General features: G+C 46.3%; 1 protein-coding gene across 1 annotated transcript; it reads left to right on the forward strand.

The window, feature by feature from the left end:
• Positions 1-2681: 2681 nt before the first annotated feature.
• LOC146358228 (olfactomedin-like) lies at positions 2682-3776 on the forward strand (the record flags this gene model as incomplete). The annotated part of the gene is made up of 1 exon (XM_084860093.1): positions 2682-3776. A coding segment is annotated over one exon (1095 nt), but the record flags the coding sequence as incomplete, so codon positions are not given.
• Positions 3777-17906: the final 14130 nt, after the last annotated feature.

Consider the following 17906-nt stretch of genomic DNA (forward strand, 5'->3'; position numbering starts at 1 on the left):
AATTTAACCTGTGGCTAGCACAAAAGCCACTACACCTAACTGTCTGAACTTTGGCAGGCTCAGTCATCTCTATGGGGGATTCCAGGTCCCCAGATTCCATGCACATATGTGGAAGCACAACAAAAATATATCTCTGCTTTGACACATTCTCTTGAAAATAGCAAACTTTACCTGTGACTAGCACAAAAGTCACTGGACATAACTGCCTGAAATTTGGCAGGTTCCATAAGCTCCACAGGGGCTGACAGATTTCCAAATTCCATACACTTATGTGGAAGAACAAAGAAATTATAGCTCTTTGCTTTGACACATTTTCTTGAAAATAGCACATTTTACCTGTGACTAGAACAAAAGCCACTGGACCTAAATGCCTGAAATTTGGCAGATTCAATTAGGTCCATGGGGGCCACCAAGCCTCCAAATGTCATGTATTTATCATACAAACTAAAAACGTTATGGCCATTTTTGTTTTCCAATGCAAGTCAATGGGAAAATGTTTTAAAAAATGGCAATTAGGACAGCTCAAAAAATCCGGGGCCTAGCTTGAAAGATCTGGGTCCTGTGCCCAGGTGGGCCTCTGTGAAATAATGCCCCTGCCGGGAGGCCAAGCTGGGAACACATGAGGCAGAAGCTGAGGGTCTACAAGAGGGCAGAGGAAGACTCCTGAAGCAGGCTTTGGAGGAAAGAGCTGAACCCTGACTACCAGCAGGTGGTAGTGGTCTGAAGACTGAACAGCCTTGAAGGTGTCAGATGGAAGTCAAGCCCAACCAGGAAGAAGTCTGCCTTTCAAGCCCTCATTGTCGAGCCTGTGAGTTAACTGGGATGGAGCTTGATAGGGGAATTGTCTCATTGGTTAGAGGTAGGAACTGGGGCTTCTAATACCAGTTTCTCGGTAAAAGTAACTGTACAGAAACTCTGCCTAAAAGTAGGAAAAACATTCCAAAATAACAACTTTTCTTGTTTATTCCTTTCTAATAAAATCTTATATATCTTAACTTCCCTGGTACTTCTCATCTGTTTTGTCTCATGCCTAAAGACCAGCTACCTAAGAAGAAAAGGTGTATTTTAAATAGAGGGGTGTAGATTACTGGTGGTAGCAGAAGTGAAGGTAGGGATTGCCCAGTGGTGAGGGATGATTCACCACATTTGGGGATAGGGGCGGGATTGCCCTAAGGTAGAGGCCCCCATCCTAAGGAGGCACTTCTCAACAAGATCTAATGCACATTCAAGGCCTCTAGTGTTTCAAGAACTAGGCAGATTGTCCATATATTCTTCCTCCTTTGTAGCATTTGCATGGCTTTCATGACTGACGGTGGACAGCCAATGTTCTGTAGCGTTAGAACTGCTAGAGTTCAAACCCAAACTCTGCCATGACACTCACTGAATGACAACTCGGAGTCAGTCACAATCCCTCAGTCTAACCTACCTCACTCAGGTGCTGTGAGTACATGCATACATTTTTCTTGATTTCATTGTGCAAAATAAGGGCTCATTCACACAATCCAAAGAATTGACTCCAACCACTTTGTTTCCGTACTGCGATTGCTCTGCAAGACCTCATAGCACAATGGGCAGTTCCTAAGGGGTAAAATATATACGGTACCTATCAATTTCACCTGCTATCAAAAGTGGGAAAGGGTTTCATTTACTTTCATGGAAAAATGTATTTTGGAGGGCAGTGGAGGCAGGGAAGATTCTCAAAGCCAATCTCTCCCAAGGGCCCCAGGCCTCACCCCACACCTTCTACACACCTCTATTAAAGCAGAGGAGGGAAGAAGCAAAGCAAATGGGAGGGGGCGCAGGCTTTGGCCCGGAGGGGTTATTTATTGGGGTGGGGCCGGGGGCTGGATGGTGCCTGGTCAGCCACACAGGAAGGCATGTGGGCTTTGCCTTCCCTTCCCTGGCTATGGAAAGGTTGCCGTGCCTCAGCAGAGAAGTGAGGCGCCATTTCTGTCTGCCTCGCCTGGTCTCACAGCTGTTCTGGCATGCAGGAACCACCCGGGGCCTCCCCTTTCCTCCCTACCCAGTGGTTTGGCACACGAAGAGAGCGACTTGGAGCTAGGGGTCCATGGATTGTTTCTCCCCCAAGGCCCAGCGTTTCCCCCAAGGGGCCCAAATTCCTTGTCCACCCTGTCAGGGGCCAGTGCAAAAGGCGTTTGTCCGCAAAGCATCTCTTTTGTGGATTGCCACGGAATGTGCAGCAACAATACTCGTGTGCAACAAATGCACCACAACACACAGAGCAAAGCTCAACGCAACTCTGTGCAGTCTTCCCTGCTGTGGCTATAGGAGGGGAGCTTGCACTGGAGCTTGCACTGGAGCTTACACTTTGGGAAGCCGTGCGCGGACCAAGAAGAAGTGAATGGGCTGGAAAGGGGGGCTTCGGGGTACAGGACAACTTGCCCAATCATATCCTGGTGGGAATGAATCCCCGTCTGAAAGAAATGGGATAACTCTGCAACTCTCTAAAGGGGCTTTCAGGATTAGTGTGATGGGCCCGGGACAGACTGACGTTACCATAGAAAGCCCAGGAACTTTTCAAACAGCCATTGCAGGATGACTGCTGTAATTCTTCCTCTTCAGCCCCCTTGAGTTTGTGGGGAAGCAGAAGACAGTCAATAGACAGATAGGAAGATAGAGCCGTTATCCGCACAACCTATAAGTTGAATGAATAAATTTCTTATTCCTCTGCAGGTAAATGTGACCATGGTGGACTACTAGGAGTCAGTGGACCAGTTCTGGTGAAGCTCAACTGGAAAGGTTCAAATTTCAAGGCAGGATCCTGGGGGAAAGATTCCGCCTTGGGGACCAAATCAAAAAGCCACTATTGGGTTTTTCCAGCCAACAAAGGTAATCGTATATGGGAGACCTTCCGCCTTTATTCTTCATATAGAAAACTGATGCTTTATTATCCGGTTATGGAATTTAGCCTTAAAGGTGCTAAAGACCAATGTGAAAACTGTGGGCAAGGAGGTGGAGTGATCTTCTTCAATGGCTCCTTCTATTACAACTGCTATGATAGCAGGGCCCTGTGCAAAACAGACCCACGTAGTATGCGTCTCCTGCGCACAGAGTTAGAAGATGATGATCCTGCTTCCTTCAATAATATCTTCTCCTATAAGGGTGTCACTTTTCAGGACATGGACATGGCAGGGGATGAAAAGGGCCTGTGGATGGTTCATGGAACTACAAAGGCCAATGGGAGTATGGTCATTAGGAAAGTAAACCCCGACACCTTGCACATAGCCACAGCTTGGACCACCTCACAGAAGAAGGTTGATGTCACCAATAGTTTCATGATTTGTGGAGTGTTGTATGCCACCAGAAGAGTGAATGCAACCCATGAAGAGGTATTTGATGTATTTGACACCAATATGGTCCAGGAGCACAAGACACCAGCACAAGCCAGGAGCACAGGCCAGGAAAACAAGATCCTTATGGAGAAACCTCTTCCAACTGTGCAGAGTTTGAATTACAATCCCAATGACCAGAAACTCTACATGTACAATGATGGCTATCTGGTTTATTACAATCTTATATTCAAAAATCGCCCAGCAAGCAGGGCAGGACAGGCTGTTGGGGATGAGCAACATCTGGATATTAACAGTGAGGGAGGACAAGGTCTGGTAATCAAGCAAGCACAGGCTGCTCTTAGCAAGGAAGATCTTAATCCAGCTAGTGACCAGCAGCAGAATCTGACAGGCAAGGGAGATATCAAGGGCAATCATGAGGAAGAACAGATTGCTGCCGCTAAGGGAGGGCACCATGAGCAGTGAAAGCCATGCTGACTTTGCTGGTGGTAATTAAACTTGGGAAAGATTGTTATCAGTAAATACAAAAAGAAGATGGTTGCTGTTTTCCCCTCCAACTGATGAATGTTCTGAAAAATAAAATATATGCAGCACCTTGTAAGTAAAGATTTAGAAATGGCACCTTGGAAATTTTGTTTTGTTCTAGTCATTCGGTATACATTTTGTCAGAATGATGTAAAAGTGCATCCAGAGCACCAAAAGAGCTTAGCACCTCTGCCTAGAAATGGTTCCCCCATCCATCTCCATCTGCTCTATTCTCCTATACCATACATCCAATGTATTATTTTAAATAACAATATAAAGATTCAGCAGAGACGACTCCTAACTCTCACTTGGAAATCATTCCCAACTTCTGATTTACTTCTCAAGTAAAATATGCTTACCTTCTGCTCAGCCCAACTTCTTTCTTCTTTGCAAATTAATCTATTTCTGTTCTTTATCTTTTATAGTCACACAGTGATTAAAACCATCCCTGATCAATAACAGCTGCCATTATGGCTTGAACCTTTAAAAACATCCTGTCAGTTTCCTGGACTCCCCTTAATGGTTCCTAAGTTTCTAGACAATACTTCTTTTGAGGAGTGTTTTCCTACCCACTATAAAAAGAGGGCATAAGCTCACGCTCACGCCCCTTGAAAGAGGATGAGCTGGGACATAAGCCATGGTTGCTGGTAAAGGTCCCAACCTTCTTTGTGCATGTCCACACAGACATATGCTCTGCCTGACAATGTGCCCGCACCAGAGCTTGGTCCATTCTGCCATGGCCTCTTCAGCTTTAACAGCAAGAAGTGGGAGTGTGAGAATGACACCTGTCACCGCTGGTTCAAGGTCGCACAGCAGAGCCCCACCTCTGGGCACTGCTCTTGCCTGCACACGCACCTCCCATGCTGGCACTGCAATCTTCTGGACCAAAGCAGGATAATATTGGGCACACTGTGGAGCTGGTTGCATTTGGGGGTGTAATCAAGGCAGAACAGGCCCTGGAATACGGACCAGTGACACCGCTTAATGTACAAAGAGGAGGAAAGGCACCGCACTTACGTATTTCGCCTGTGCCTTGAATACCTATACATTTAAAATCAGGGGAAGCACCCCAACTATTTAAAGTACCAATATGGCCTTCAAAGCACATCTGTACAGAGCCTTTGGACTCTTTCTTTTTATCACTCTGCTCTACCTGAGTTCCTAGGGTTCTGCTGCAAGCACGTTCTTAGGCGTTTCATCCCGGCTCCTAAACTCAGCAGATGGGCTAATCCTGGGTGGGGCCAAATTAAAGGAAACTACGTGAGTCCCAGACGGGAGCAGCACGTGAGGCACAGCATTTCGGGACCACCGAGCATGCCAAAGCATTGCTCCGTGGCACTTCTAGGCTTGCGGTTCTTAGATTTTACACTCGGAAGCAGGAGCTGCCTTCGCTTGGGCATTCCCAGCACGATGAGGATGCCGGTGTGCAGATGCTGCTGCTGTCCCAGGATCCAGGAAGGACGTTACGTGGACGGGGATGTTGCGGCTGTGTCATGGGTCCCGTTCCATATCTGGAGGCAAGTCACACTCACCACCCAGAGAATGTCACATGGCCCTTCTGCCCCTGCCTCTGTCCCAACAGCTTCAAGCACAGGGTTCAACAGGCAGGGCACAGCAGATTATTGCACACGCAGATAGCATTCTGGGCACTGAAAGAGAAGTGGTCACACTTCTGTGTTTTGCAAATCTTAAGACTGAAGAACACTTCCTGAAAGTACCCATTTCGGCTGAAAGTAGAGAGCCTGTGAGTGTGTGTGTGTGAGAGAGAGAGAGAGAGAGAGAGAGACAGAGAGATTGTGTACTGCAACACAGGTGGCTTTATGGCAAAGGGCAGAGACTGGGACCGCTACAGTTCCCGTGAGGGCTGCATGCGTCTCTTAGCCACAAACACACGCTCACTTTCTCTTGCTTCCTAGATAGATCAGGGGGCTGGGGAGCAGCACCATCAGTTGAACCTATAGGAAGCACAGGCGGAAGATCCCTACTCAGAGCACACAATCGTGCTGGAAGACGAGGGATGGAGAAACAGGCAGCCAAACAGGGGAAGTCAAATATGTTTCTCTCTCTCTCTCTCTCTCTCTCTCTCTCTCTCTCTCTCACTCACACACACACACACACACACACACACGTGCCCCATCTGCACCCCACTGGCTGAACTGGAAAGAGGCTGAAAGGCGGTGCACTGGGACACAGCTGAGAGACACTCTCTTCCTTGGAGAAATGGGAGCAACTTCCCACTTAGCCCTACCGCAGATGTTGGAACTGCCCCTGATCCGGCACGCTTAGCTGAATGCGGACAACCTTAGCAGGGGCTTGCTGCAGAGAAACAGCAGGTCCGCTCCCTACTCCTCATTCCCGATTGTGCCTGCTTCCCTAGTCCCATGGAAGTCAGCAGGATGGGGAATCCAAGCAGGCTGTGTCCCAAGCATCTCCTGCTCTAGTCAAAGTCCCTCTGCGGGAAACTGGAAAAGGGAAGCAGGGACACGGGGACAAAGTGGGTTGCATCAGCAGTCATGGATATGTGGGATAGCGCCTGTCCTTTCCTATGCTTAACGCAGCCACCCCACACAAAATGCTTCAAACGCGTTGCTGGGGTGGTAGAGGGAGAGCAAAAGGCATCACGAGGCCTTCCTAGGAGGAGCCTGTGACGCTATTGTTTCACTGAGTGGTACGCACGTCAAGTGCAGTAGCAGAGGTCACACTTCACAGGGCTGCTTTCAAGCAGTGCGCAGCTCATTACTGAAAAAACCCTGCAAACTGCCATGCCAGGGACCATGGTCGCGCATACAAAATGTGTGTCATGAAGGCTCTGCCATACGTAGGGGAGATATTGAAATGGGGCAGAGAGGAGGAGCAATTATTCCCATGACTATGTGGGTCATGTTTCAGGACTGCCTATATCCCCAGCCCACACGGTGCTCCACTATGCACCGTGCATGAATGTTAGCCCCCCCCAGCTGAAATGGCACCAGCTCCAAACCCCTGAAAGGCCCTCGCTTGCTCACAGCCTCAGAGCGCTCTCATGCTGCAGGAGAGTGACTTGGGTCCAGGGCTTTAGACTCCATCCTGGAAGCCTCTTCCAGAGACAAGCTGCCCTTTTCCTATCTTTCCCATTCCCTTTAGTGAACGAGTCAGGCCAGGGATGGAAGGGGAAGAGCACAGAGCTCTGGCGACCACTGCATTCCCCATCTGGCATGGCACCCTCCTCCCTGCAGGGATAGTTTGAAAATCCACAAGGGGGACGGATGGGCTGGTGTAGGGGAAGAAGCCTGGCACAGTATGGGTTGGATAAAGAAGCACAAAGGAGTCGGGGGAATTTTGAGTTACTGGTAGAGAAAAGGGAGAGGACAATACACAAAATCCCTTGGCCCCTGGCATGTCCTTGCAGGGACCATAGGCTGGACCCTAAAGCCCTATACATCTCAGGACCTGCTTATCTGGAGGCTGCCTACTCCCACACCAACCTGCCTGAATACTGAGATGAGCTTCTGAGGCCTTCCTCCCTGTGCCCCTCTCTTTTAGTACCTCTCTCTCCTTAGAGAGAGACATCTGGCATTCATAGAATCATCAAATCTATGATGATTCTATGAATAATTTCCCTGGGAAAATTCTGGAGCAGATGATACAGCAATCCATCTGGAAGCACCTTGAAAACAATGCCATGATTACTCGAAGCCAACATGGATTTGTCAAAAACAAGTCCTGCCAGACAAATCTGATCTCATTTTTTGATCAAATAACCTCCCTTGTACACCGTGGGAATGCTGTAGACATCATATACCTCGACTTCAGCAAAGCTTTCGACAAGGTGCCCCATGATATCCTGATGAGCAAACTAGCTCAAAGTGGGCTAGATGAAACAATGATCCGGTTGATCCACAGTTGGCTGCAGAATCGGGCTCAAAGAGGGCTTATCAATGGGACCTTCTCAAGCTGGGGAGAGGTAACGAGCAGGGTACCACAGGGCTCAGTCCTGGGCCCAGTGCTCTTCAACATTTGTATTAATGACTTGGAGGAGGAGGTGCAGGGAATGCTGATCAAATTTGCAGATGACACAAAATTGGGCGGGATAGCTAATACTTTGGAAGACAGAAACAAATTTCAAAGTGATCTGGATAGACTGGAGCGCTGGGCAGAAAACAACAAAATGACATTTCATAGGGATAAATGCCAAGTTCTGCACCTAGGAAAAAGAAACCAAATGCACAGTTACAAGATGGGGGATACGTGGCTCAACAATACTACAAGCGAGAAAGATCTTGGAATTGTTGTCGATCACAAGTTGAATATGAGCCAACAATGTGATGTGGCGACAAAAAAGGCAAATGCTATTTTGGGCTGCATTAATAGAAGCATCACTTCCAAATCCTGGTAAGTACTAGTTCCCCTGTACTCAGCACTGGTTAGGCCTCATCTGGAGTACTGTGTCCAGTTCTGGGCACCACATTTTAAAAAGGATGCAGACAAACTGGAGAGGGTTCAGAGTAGGGCAACAAAGATGATCAGGGGACTAGAAACAAAACCCTATGAAGAGAGACTGAAAGAACTGGGCATGTTTAGCCTTGAGAAGAGAAGACTGAGGGGAGATATAATAGAGCTCTTCAAGTACTTGAAAGGTTGTCACAGAGAGGAAGGCCAGGATCTCTTCTCGATCATGCCAGACTGCAGGACACGGAATAATGGGCTCAAGTTACAGGAAGCCAGATTCCGGCTGAACATCAAGAAAAACATCCTGGCTGTTAGAGCAATACGACAATGGAACCAATGACCTAGGGAGGTGGTGGGCTCTCCCACACTGGAGGCATTCAAGATGAGGCTGGACAGCCATCTGTCAGGGATGCTCTGACTTGGATTCCTGCACTGAGCAGGGGGTTGGACTCGATGGCCTTGTAGGCCCCTTCCAACCCTACTGCTATTCTATGATTCTATGAAATCATAGAATAGTGGGGTTGGAAGGGGCCTATAAGACCATCGAGTCCAACCCCCTGCTCAATGCAGGAATCCAAGTCAGAGCATCCCTGTCCAGCCTCATCTTGAATGCCTCCAGTGTGGGAGAGCCCACCGCCTTCCTAGGTAATTAGTTCCATTGTCATATTGCTCTAACTGTCAGGAAGTTTTTCCTGATGTTTATCCAGAATCTGGCTTCCTGTAACTTGAGCCGATTGAGGCTTTGGGCTTTTTGGCCCCAGGCAAGAACCCTTTTATTTTCCCAGGCTTTATAACCTTTTAGTCTTATCGGCTTTTAGTGTAATATATTATAGATCTCCCACTCCTCCTCCTCCTCCTCCTCGCTGTTCTTGATTTGGTATTATTGTTTACTATGTTCATTGTTTAAATGTTTTACTTGTATTTTTAATTTTAAGCCACCCTGATGGTGGTGGTCAGACAATCTCATGACATCGTTGAAAGCACTACACACAACTAGGCAGCCAGAAAGAGGATGCTGGCCATCAAAGGGCTTCCTTCATCCTTGTGTGCTTCCAGGTGTGTTACAAAAATTGTGTTCTTTTCCCTGGTAGACTTTCCAATTTGTTTACCAAGAACGAGAGGAGGCAGAGATCTGGTCCAACACGATTTTATTCTGCAGAATAAGGCAACCCTTGGGGCTAACGCTCCAACAAAGGTTACAATCAAGTGATGTGATTCAAAAGTTTATATAGGCAAGACCTTTGGGGCTGTCTTACAGTTGCGCTGTACTAATCTCTTTGTCTAGCTGAGAGGGAAACAGAAGACAGGCAGCACCTTTGACATATCTAGGCATGCGCAGAGAGGTAGCCTTGTACTCTAGTAAACACATTCTTGGCATTCTTGAGTCTCTGATAAGGTGCTGTGTCTTTGTTTAGCATGGCAGTCTCACACTGAGGTAAAATAGATATAACCTAGCTTATAAAATCATGGGATAACAGACATACTACAACTGAAATTTCTATAACACTCCCCCCTCAAAAGGCTTTTCTTAAATCTCATACCTCCCTTTGGTCCAGCAGTGGACTACACACTTAAAGGCACAAACCATCAATAGTATCATAACAAACAAAACTGCATTGATTACTAGTTGTTTTAACCATGCAAAATCAGGGAGCCAGGAAGTCAACTATAACCAAGGATCACTTGCTCCTGAATAATTCTGTCCAATCATATCTTGTAGTTTGGCAATTTCATTTTCTATGGTTTTGTTTAAATTATGGAACTTTACTCTACACCCTTGCTTCACTAGGGTTCAGAAGCCACCTTGGCGTGCTAAGAGATAATCTAAAACAAACTGATACTGGGCCACTAGCTGGCTGAGATCTTCAATTTCAGATTGCATGGCCCTTACCATTATGGCTGTGGCACTGATGGTCTCTTTTAAATGGCAAGTGAGGCCTAGGATGCTTTTTCTGCAATAATTTCTGGGTATAAACCCAGGGTAAGCAATCCTGTAACTAGTTCACCCCCTACCCTGTTTGGTTCTGAATCTGACAGTTGTTTTCCAATTATTACAGTGTCATCACAGTTTTTACTCATTTGTTTTATAAGTTGCCCTATTTTCCTAGTGGTTTGCTACTTTAACGGTGGCCTTCAGGTGGGTCAGCTTCCGGTGTGACCCTCTCTGGTGCAGGTGATGCTTTTATGTGGGTGTGATGGATCCACTTCTTTCTTCTAGTGACTTTTTATAGTCGTGTGAGTGGTGAGTAGAACCTGGAATGGACCCTTTCATTTCTCAGTAAGTGGTTCATCTTTCCAGGATTGGATCAGCACCTAATCACAAGGACTGAAATTATGCACTGGAGCATCTAAAGGCAAGGATTGGTATGGTGCTGCGAACCTGTGAAGACAAGACAAAACAGACTGCAAGGCAGTAACATATTCATGGTAGGGATGGCGGAGAATTTCTCCCCGAAACTTTGGGGGGCCAAGCGCCAACGTGTTCGGCCCCCCGAACAAGTTTCGGGGAGAAATCCTCCGCCCCCCCGCCCCCCCCCCCGGGACGGGACTTACCTTCCCTGAATGTCCCTCCCGGCGGCGGGTCCGGCTGGCGGTTCGTCCGGTGTTCGAGCGGGGCGGGAGCGGCAGCCGGTCTTTCGACCGGCTGCCGCCCCCGCCATTGCAATCAAAGAAAAAAAAAAAAAGTCCCCTGATAGGCTACGTGACGATTCACGTAGCCTATCACGGCTAGATTTGCAAAGTCAGCCGTGATAGGCTACGTGAATCGTCACGTAGCCTATCACGGGTGACTTAAAAAAAAAAAAGTGTGTACGGATAATGGCGGCCCCCATAGGGAGCCGCCATTCCCGTTCCTTATTTGGTCGCTGTAGTCTACGTAAATGTTTACGTAGACTACGGCGAAAATAAGGGCAACGCTATTTGCGTTGCCCTTATTTTCGCCGTAGTCTACGTAAACATTTACGTAGACTACAGCAACTAAATAAGGAACGCGAATGGCGGCTCCCTATGGGGGCCGCCATTCGCATACGCGCTTTTTTTTTTTTTTTAAGTCACCCGTGATAGGCTACGTGACGATTCACGTAGCCTATCACGGCTGACTTTCCAGATCTAGCCGTGATAGGCTACGTGAATCATCACGTAGCCTATCAGGGGATGTTTTTTTTGTTTTTTTTTTACTTTCGTGTTCGCGGCCGGGCGAGGCGGGAAGCCTCCTCCCCGGCCTGAATTTCGGCCGGGCGAGGTGGGAAGCCTCCCCCCCGGCCTGAATTTCAGCCGGGCGAGGCAGGAAGCCTCCCCCCCCAGCCTGAACTTCGCGGGGGGAGCAGCGAAGCGCTCCCCCCCACCGCGAACAAGCTGCGAGAAAAGGTAAGTGACTTTCGTCCACCCCTAATTCATGGATCTTTAAAGCCCTTACTTCTAAGTTTATATTTAAGCTATCAGCCATAGGTAACATCTGAGGTGGGCGCCCATACAACATTTTAAACGGTGTCAATTTAATACTTCCCCTGGGGGTGCACTGTATTCAAGTTAAGGCGACTGGCAAGGCCTGTGGCCATTTTAATTTAGTCTCTGAGCAAATTTTAGTTTGCTTTGCCTTGTGTTTAAGAGTTCTCTCATTCTCAGCTGGAGAGTAGATTGGAACCAAGTCTGTACTCAAATATGGGATTAGGGCTCTTTCATAATGCACCTCCTCACTCCTCATTTGTGCAGCTTCTTTTGCAGCCTTGTCTGCCAAAGCACTGCCTCTTCTTTCTTTGGGATTGGCACTCTTTCCATGCGCCTTTTTGAGAGTAACTACTGCACATCTTGTGTATCTACAAACACCTCAAGGTTTGGCTTTGGTAACAAGGAATCAGTGAGGTCAGGCCTGATCAGAGTCACCTGACTCAAAATTTTTAAACACTCATGACAATTTAGATCTGGCTCAGGGAGCAAGGTGGCAGGATGAGGCCTGGGCTTGAAAGCAGGGAGATCTCATAGCATGACTGGCATGACGGATAAAAGCGCAGTTGCTGCCACGGCCCTTAAGCAAGCAGGCCATCTCTTTGCAGTTGGATCTAGAGTCTTCGAGTAGTATCCTACAGGTCTCCAGGAAGGACCTGTCTTTTGGGTTAAAACTCCCGATGCCACTCCTTTATTTTCATGTACATAAAGCTGGTACGGTTTGTCGGGATCTGGTAAGGCCAGAGCAGGTGGTGACACCAAGGCTTGCTTCAGCTTAAGAAAAGCCTTTTCCATTTTATTTGTCCATTTTTAGTGGATGATATTTTCTTTTGTCAAAGCTTTATACAGGGGCTTCGCCTTCCCCCCATAATCAGGTATCCACATTCTACAAAACCCGGTGAGCTCAAGGAAAGCTCGCAACTCTTGAGGGTCTTTAGGCCTCTGTGTCTTCTGTATGACGTCCAACCGAGCAGTGCTCAGGTCTCTGGTTCCCTTTCGAATCAGGTAGCCCAAGAAGGTGACATGGGTCTGGCAAATCTGAGCCTTTTCTCTTGACACTTTATAGCCTTTCAAGTTTAATTCTTGCAAGAGGGAGATAGTAGCTTTAGCACATGAGTCCTCTGTCTGGGTGGCCAGAAGAAGGTCATTTGAATATTGAAGCAAGGACACCCACGGCTGGTCCTCTTTCCTTTTATGGCCACCATCGCCCCCCTCTTCTTCCCCTTTCACTTTGGGCCGTCTTTTTGCCAATGTCCTTTCTCTTTTTTTTCCCTGCCTTTTTTGCTTTACAGCATTGAAATCTAACAGCATGACTGAAAAACATTTTTTTCATTGCAGGGCATGGTGGAGCAGATCTGGCAATCATACTGTTCTTCTGGCTGCACAGCCAGGGCCCATTAAGATCAAGGGAAGGGCATTTTTATATATGCAAAAAGTTTTAAGCCACCATTTTTGCATCGGCAACTTTATACTTTATGAATTTTGACAGAGTGACAAGCTTGCCTCTGAGCATATAGAGTGTCCAGACAGTTCAGATTTTGAGAAAGAGCTGGAACACGTGGGGCAGGAACTTTCTTAGGCTTTAGAAGCACAGCTGGGCTTAGAGATGCCACAGGAGAAGGGAGGGAATTTTCCTCTCTCACTTTTTAAGACAATTTATTGGCCCCCTTTTTTTTCTAAATGGAAACTAACTTTTGTAGTTTCTCTTTGAACTTTTTGAAGGCTGTTTCCTTTGTAGTCTGTGAATCTCTCAAAGCCTTGGAAATACAGCTTTTTATCTGAGTGTTGAAGTTACAAATCAAACTGTGCACTGAGCTGATCACAAACAAACACACAATCTACAACAACCGGAGCTTATGGCTATGACAAGCCTCACAGTACTGTTCATGGCAAGTCTCTAACAGTCTAAAGTTCTAATCCATGTGCAGAGTGCCTCTCAAAAATCTAAACAATAATGGATCCAAACAAAAAAGCTTTGGGCAATAAAAATGGGATGTTAGCAAAGGCTGTCTGTCTTTTCCTTAGTTTAAGAGTGGAAGGTGTAACCTTACACCTCTTTTAGATTTTTCAACAGATAAGAGCAAGGACTGCTCAGCTTTCCAGCTGTGATGCTTTAACTTGGGCAATTCTTTTGCAAATCTTACTGTTTCTATTAGGTCCTTACAGACATCTTCTGGCGGGGCCGGGCAACCCCCCCTTAGCTTTGCTCTCAATAGACTGGCAGAGATAAGCTTACACAGACCCAGACATTGCTCTGTCTTTGTTTCTTTAATTTTGCCACAGTCTTTAAGACTTCAAACAAATCTCTTTCTTCAGAGTTTACAACTTTTTTGTTGTTGTTGTAGCTGTTCTTGCTTCCTCTAACAAACTTGAATACACTGGAAGATGTTTCAACTTAGAAGGAGCTAGACCAAGCGAGACTTGGGGATGTAACAGATGGGTTCTCCGTGGGGGGGGGCTTCTCTCCCTCCTCCCCCCAGCAACCTCTCCTCCCAACCTAACAGGCCGAATAGGGCAGGGGAAACCCAGGGAGCCTTGGGCAGGATCTCTTAATCTCCAAGCTCTTTCCGTGGGGCTTGAGTCAGGGAGAACAGGGGCTTTGGGCTTCATCTCGGAGCATACTATCATGACTTTACAATATTGACCTTTATGTTTTCTTATTTAGTCAGGATTTTTCAATATCCACATTTGCCAAGCATCAAAATAAGGCAGCTGATCCCCATGGTTATCAACAATCATTTTATTATATACCTTGGACCCAACATTTTTTCAGCTTTCCCCAGTTGGCCAGCCAACACTAAATGTCACCCATTCCCCATTACAAAACTTTATGAGCTCATCTTTTGTCATCTTGACACCAAAATCTAACTTAAACAACTTAAAATTCTTACGCATGCATCCCAGTAGGTCTTGGCTATTTTCTCCTACGAAAGTTTCGATCCTATCCTGTCGGCCAATTTTTTTTATTTTTTCTTTCCCAACTGCTGCTACTTGAGCAAGGCTCAGTTAGACAAGATTGGGAGATTTGCACTCCCCAGACAGCCCAGACAGTGCGATCCAACTTACCTCGTAGCTCAGCCTCCAAACGACCCCAGAGTCAGACAGCGTTTCGTCCTGTCCCCCAAAGACCGCCACTCGCCTCATCTCTTCAGGAGTCCTTTGCTAGCTGGGTTGCCAGGCAACAGCTGCCTCAAACCTCACGGTGAACCATACAAGGTCCAGGGCGCCCTCCGCTTGGGTTGATCCAGCGTTTGCCTAGCTCCCAGGTCACACAGGGCGTCCCGGGGACATAGTCGCCAAATTTGTTACAAAAATTGTGTTCTTTTCCCTGGTAGACTTTCCAATTTGTTTACCAAGAACAAGAGGAGGCAGAGATCTGGTCCAACACAATTTTATTCTGCAGAATAAGGCAACCCTTGGGGCTAACGCTCCAACAAAGGTTACAATCAAGTGATGTGATTCAAAAGTTTATATAGGCAAGACCTTTGGGGCTGTCTTACGCTTGCGCTGTACTAATCTCTTTGTCTAGCTGAGAGGGAAACAGAAGACAGGCAGCACCTTTGACATATCTAGGCATGCGCAGAGAGGTAGCCTTGTACTCTAGTAAACACATTCTTGGCATTCCTGAGTCTCTGATAAGGCGCTGTGTCTTTGTTTAGCATGGCAGTCTCACACTGAGGTAAAATAGACATAACCTAGCTTATAAAATCATGGGATAACAGACATACTACAACTGAAATTTCTATAACAGGCGGAGGGTTCCTAATCCTAATGATCAAAAGACATTGTGCAGTTATTCCATCTTTTCTTCTTTAGCAGATTCTTTCTGGTACAAAAAAAGATGGAAAAGGCTGTCAGAAAATGCAGGAGGCTACAAGTTCAAAATGAGATCATGTAGATACCACATAAAATTTCATGAATGAAGTGGTACAATTCCATAAGAAAAGCCTTCCCTAGGAGCACCTGGTCACTGGGAGAGAGTAACCAACATGTCAACTACCTCGGTCACTTCAACATTCTAAAAATCAAGAATTTACACTAGAATTTTATTCTGTAACATCTAGGTCACTCACACAGCACACAACTCCCCACAACCTTGACGTTAGTTCTCCTACAAGATTCCACTTTCCCCCCAAATTAATGTTATCTCTTTTTTTTAGTGGTTTTGGTTTTCACATGTTACCAAGTCATAACTGCAGCATTATACTCTGTCTTGTGACATGTGCTTGTGCTATAAACACAAATGATTTTATTATTGTTAGACATATTGAGTGCCATTTTTGGTGGAAAGAGGAGATATTAAACAAACAAGCAAATAGGGTAGAAAGGAGTTCTATTGAAAATGTTCAGTTTTTGTTAGGTTTTGGAATAATAAAGTACAGGGCAAAGTGCAACCTTATGATTTATAGGGAACATGCAAGGAGAAACAGCTATGTAACATTATAAGGCAGGGGTCCTTATAAGTCCTTAATCTCCTCTTCACCCAGTGACCCCATCCCATATGTGCGTGTGCGCACATAGCCTCTGACCCAGCACTACGTATGGCCCTCAGGGCCAAAGAAAATTACAAATCCCTATTATAAGACAATCCAAATAATTATCAATTGATAGGAATAATATTATGAATTACTGAACCATGGAAATATGTATAAAATCTGACCGGAGAGTGTATTATTTATAATTAACGAGCTCCAGCTATTGGATGCTATAGAAATATAATAAATAAATAAATAATTTCAAATCACATAGAGCCCCCTTCATGTGATTAACACATGAACTGGGAAGCGCCATGCTGAAATTTGGTGAAATCTCATTACCATATCTCTGGATGGCATGGAAATTTGGTGCTCTGGCCACTTTTTAAAATTATAGTGATTGAGGTCTGTGAAGAAACTGAGATAAAACCAAGGTAAAAGTTTAACTGTTGTGTTTTCCTTCAATCTGAATGAGTTAACAGAAAAGGGGAAAAATGCCTGAGGAAAGAAACACTGTAAATATGGTGTAAATATCTCAGGGTAGCTTACAATACTTAAAACAATAAAAGAGACCGAACAACAGTAATAACACTTAAATAACAAATAATCCCCCCACTAAAACAGCAGTCTAGAGAGTAACTAAAGAACAAGTATTCAGAAAGATTAAAATATAGACAAAAGCCTGGAAGAATTGAAAAAAAATCTAATTTTAAAAACTTCAGAAATAAATAACATAAAAATCAGGAGGGGCATGGAGCCTGGTGGGAGGTGTCTGTGGGCACACTGGCAGCCATAGGCACTCTGTTAGAAACCCCAGGCCTAGATTGTGGCTCTGCAAAGAGCAGTCTGCAGTGAAGCTCATCCTAACTCTTTTGTAGAACTCTGTGATTGAAGAACTGTATAGAACTGAGACCAGATTAATTTCTTTGGCCTCTTTTGTCCTCTAAACCTCAGTTATTGCTTGAATTATGTACCCCTTGTATGCACTCCTTGCAAACAGGAGGGAACAAACTGCTATAACCTACTGAGAGAGGAAGAGAGAGAGAGAGGGAGAGAGAGAGACTGTAGGAGAGAAACAGAATAGACCTGAAGGTCACCCAATACAATATAACTGATGCTCAGTCCTCTGTGTCTCCCATACCCAGTATCCCATCAGGAATGTAGGAAGCACCCATACAGGCCAGGCCCATATACATTTTCTTTCCTTCCTCTTTTATGTAGTCTTCTAAGGGCGCAATCCAATGGCCGCTAGTCAGCTGCTAGATGGCCATAGGATAGGTCAGTTCCCGGGAACCGACCCCCACCCCCTCCCGTGCCACCTCTTGGCAGAACAGATTGGCCCCGCACTCCACATTCGTAACAGCAGCACGGAGTGGTGACAACTGGGTGTTCCCAGGGGCGGGGCGGGGCGGGGAGGTCGGAAGTGCCGGTACAACACATCCTATGTGTCATCTGGCCAGCGCTTCCCACGCTCCAAGGTCCTGCACCTAGACAGCTTAAATCGGCTGTCTAGCTGTGAAAGCAGGATGGGGGGAGCGAGGAGGAGATCCGCTCCTCACCACTCCTCCCACCCTGCACTGGATAGGAGATTGCCCCCGGGGTCAGAAGCGATCACCAATCCACATAGGATTGCTCCCTAAAGTGATTTACAGTGCAATCCTATGCATGCCTTGTCAAAAGTAAGTCCCACTGAGTTCAGTGGAGCTTACTCCTAAGTGAAGTA

The sequence above is a fragment of the Heloderma suspectum genome, chromosome 1, assembly GCF_057233095.1.
Source record: "Heloderma suspectum isolate Gila_16-S chromosome 1, 16-S_ref, whole genome shotgun sequence".
Lineage (NCBI taxonomy): Eukaryota > Metazoa > Chordata > Lepidosauria > Squamata > Helodermatidae > Heloderma > Heloderma suspectum.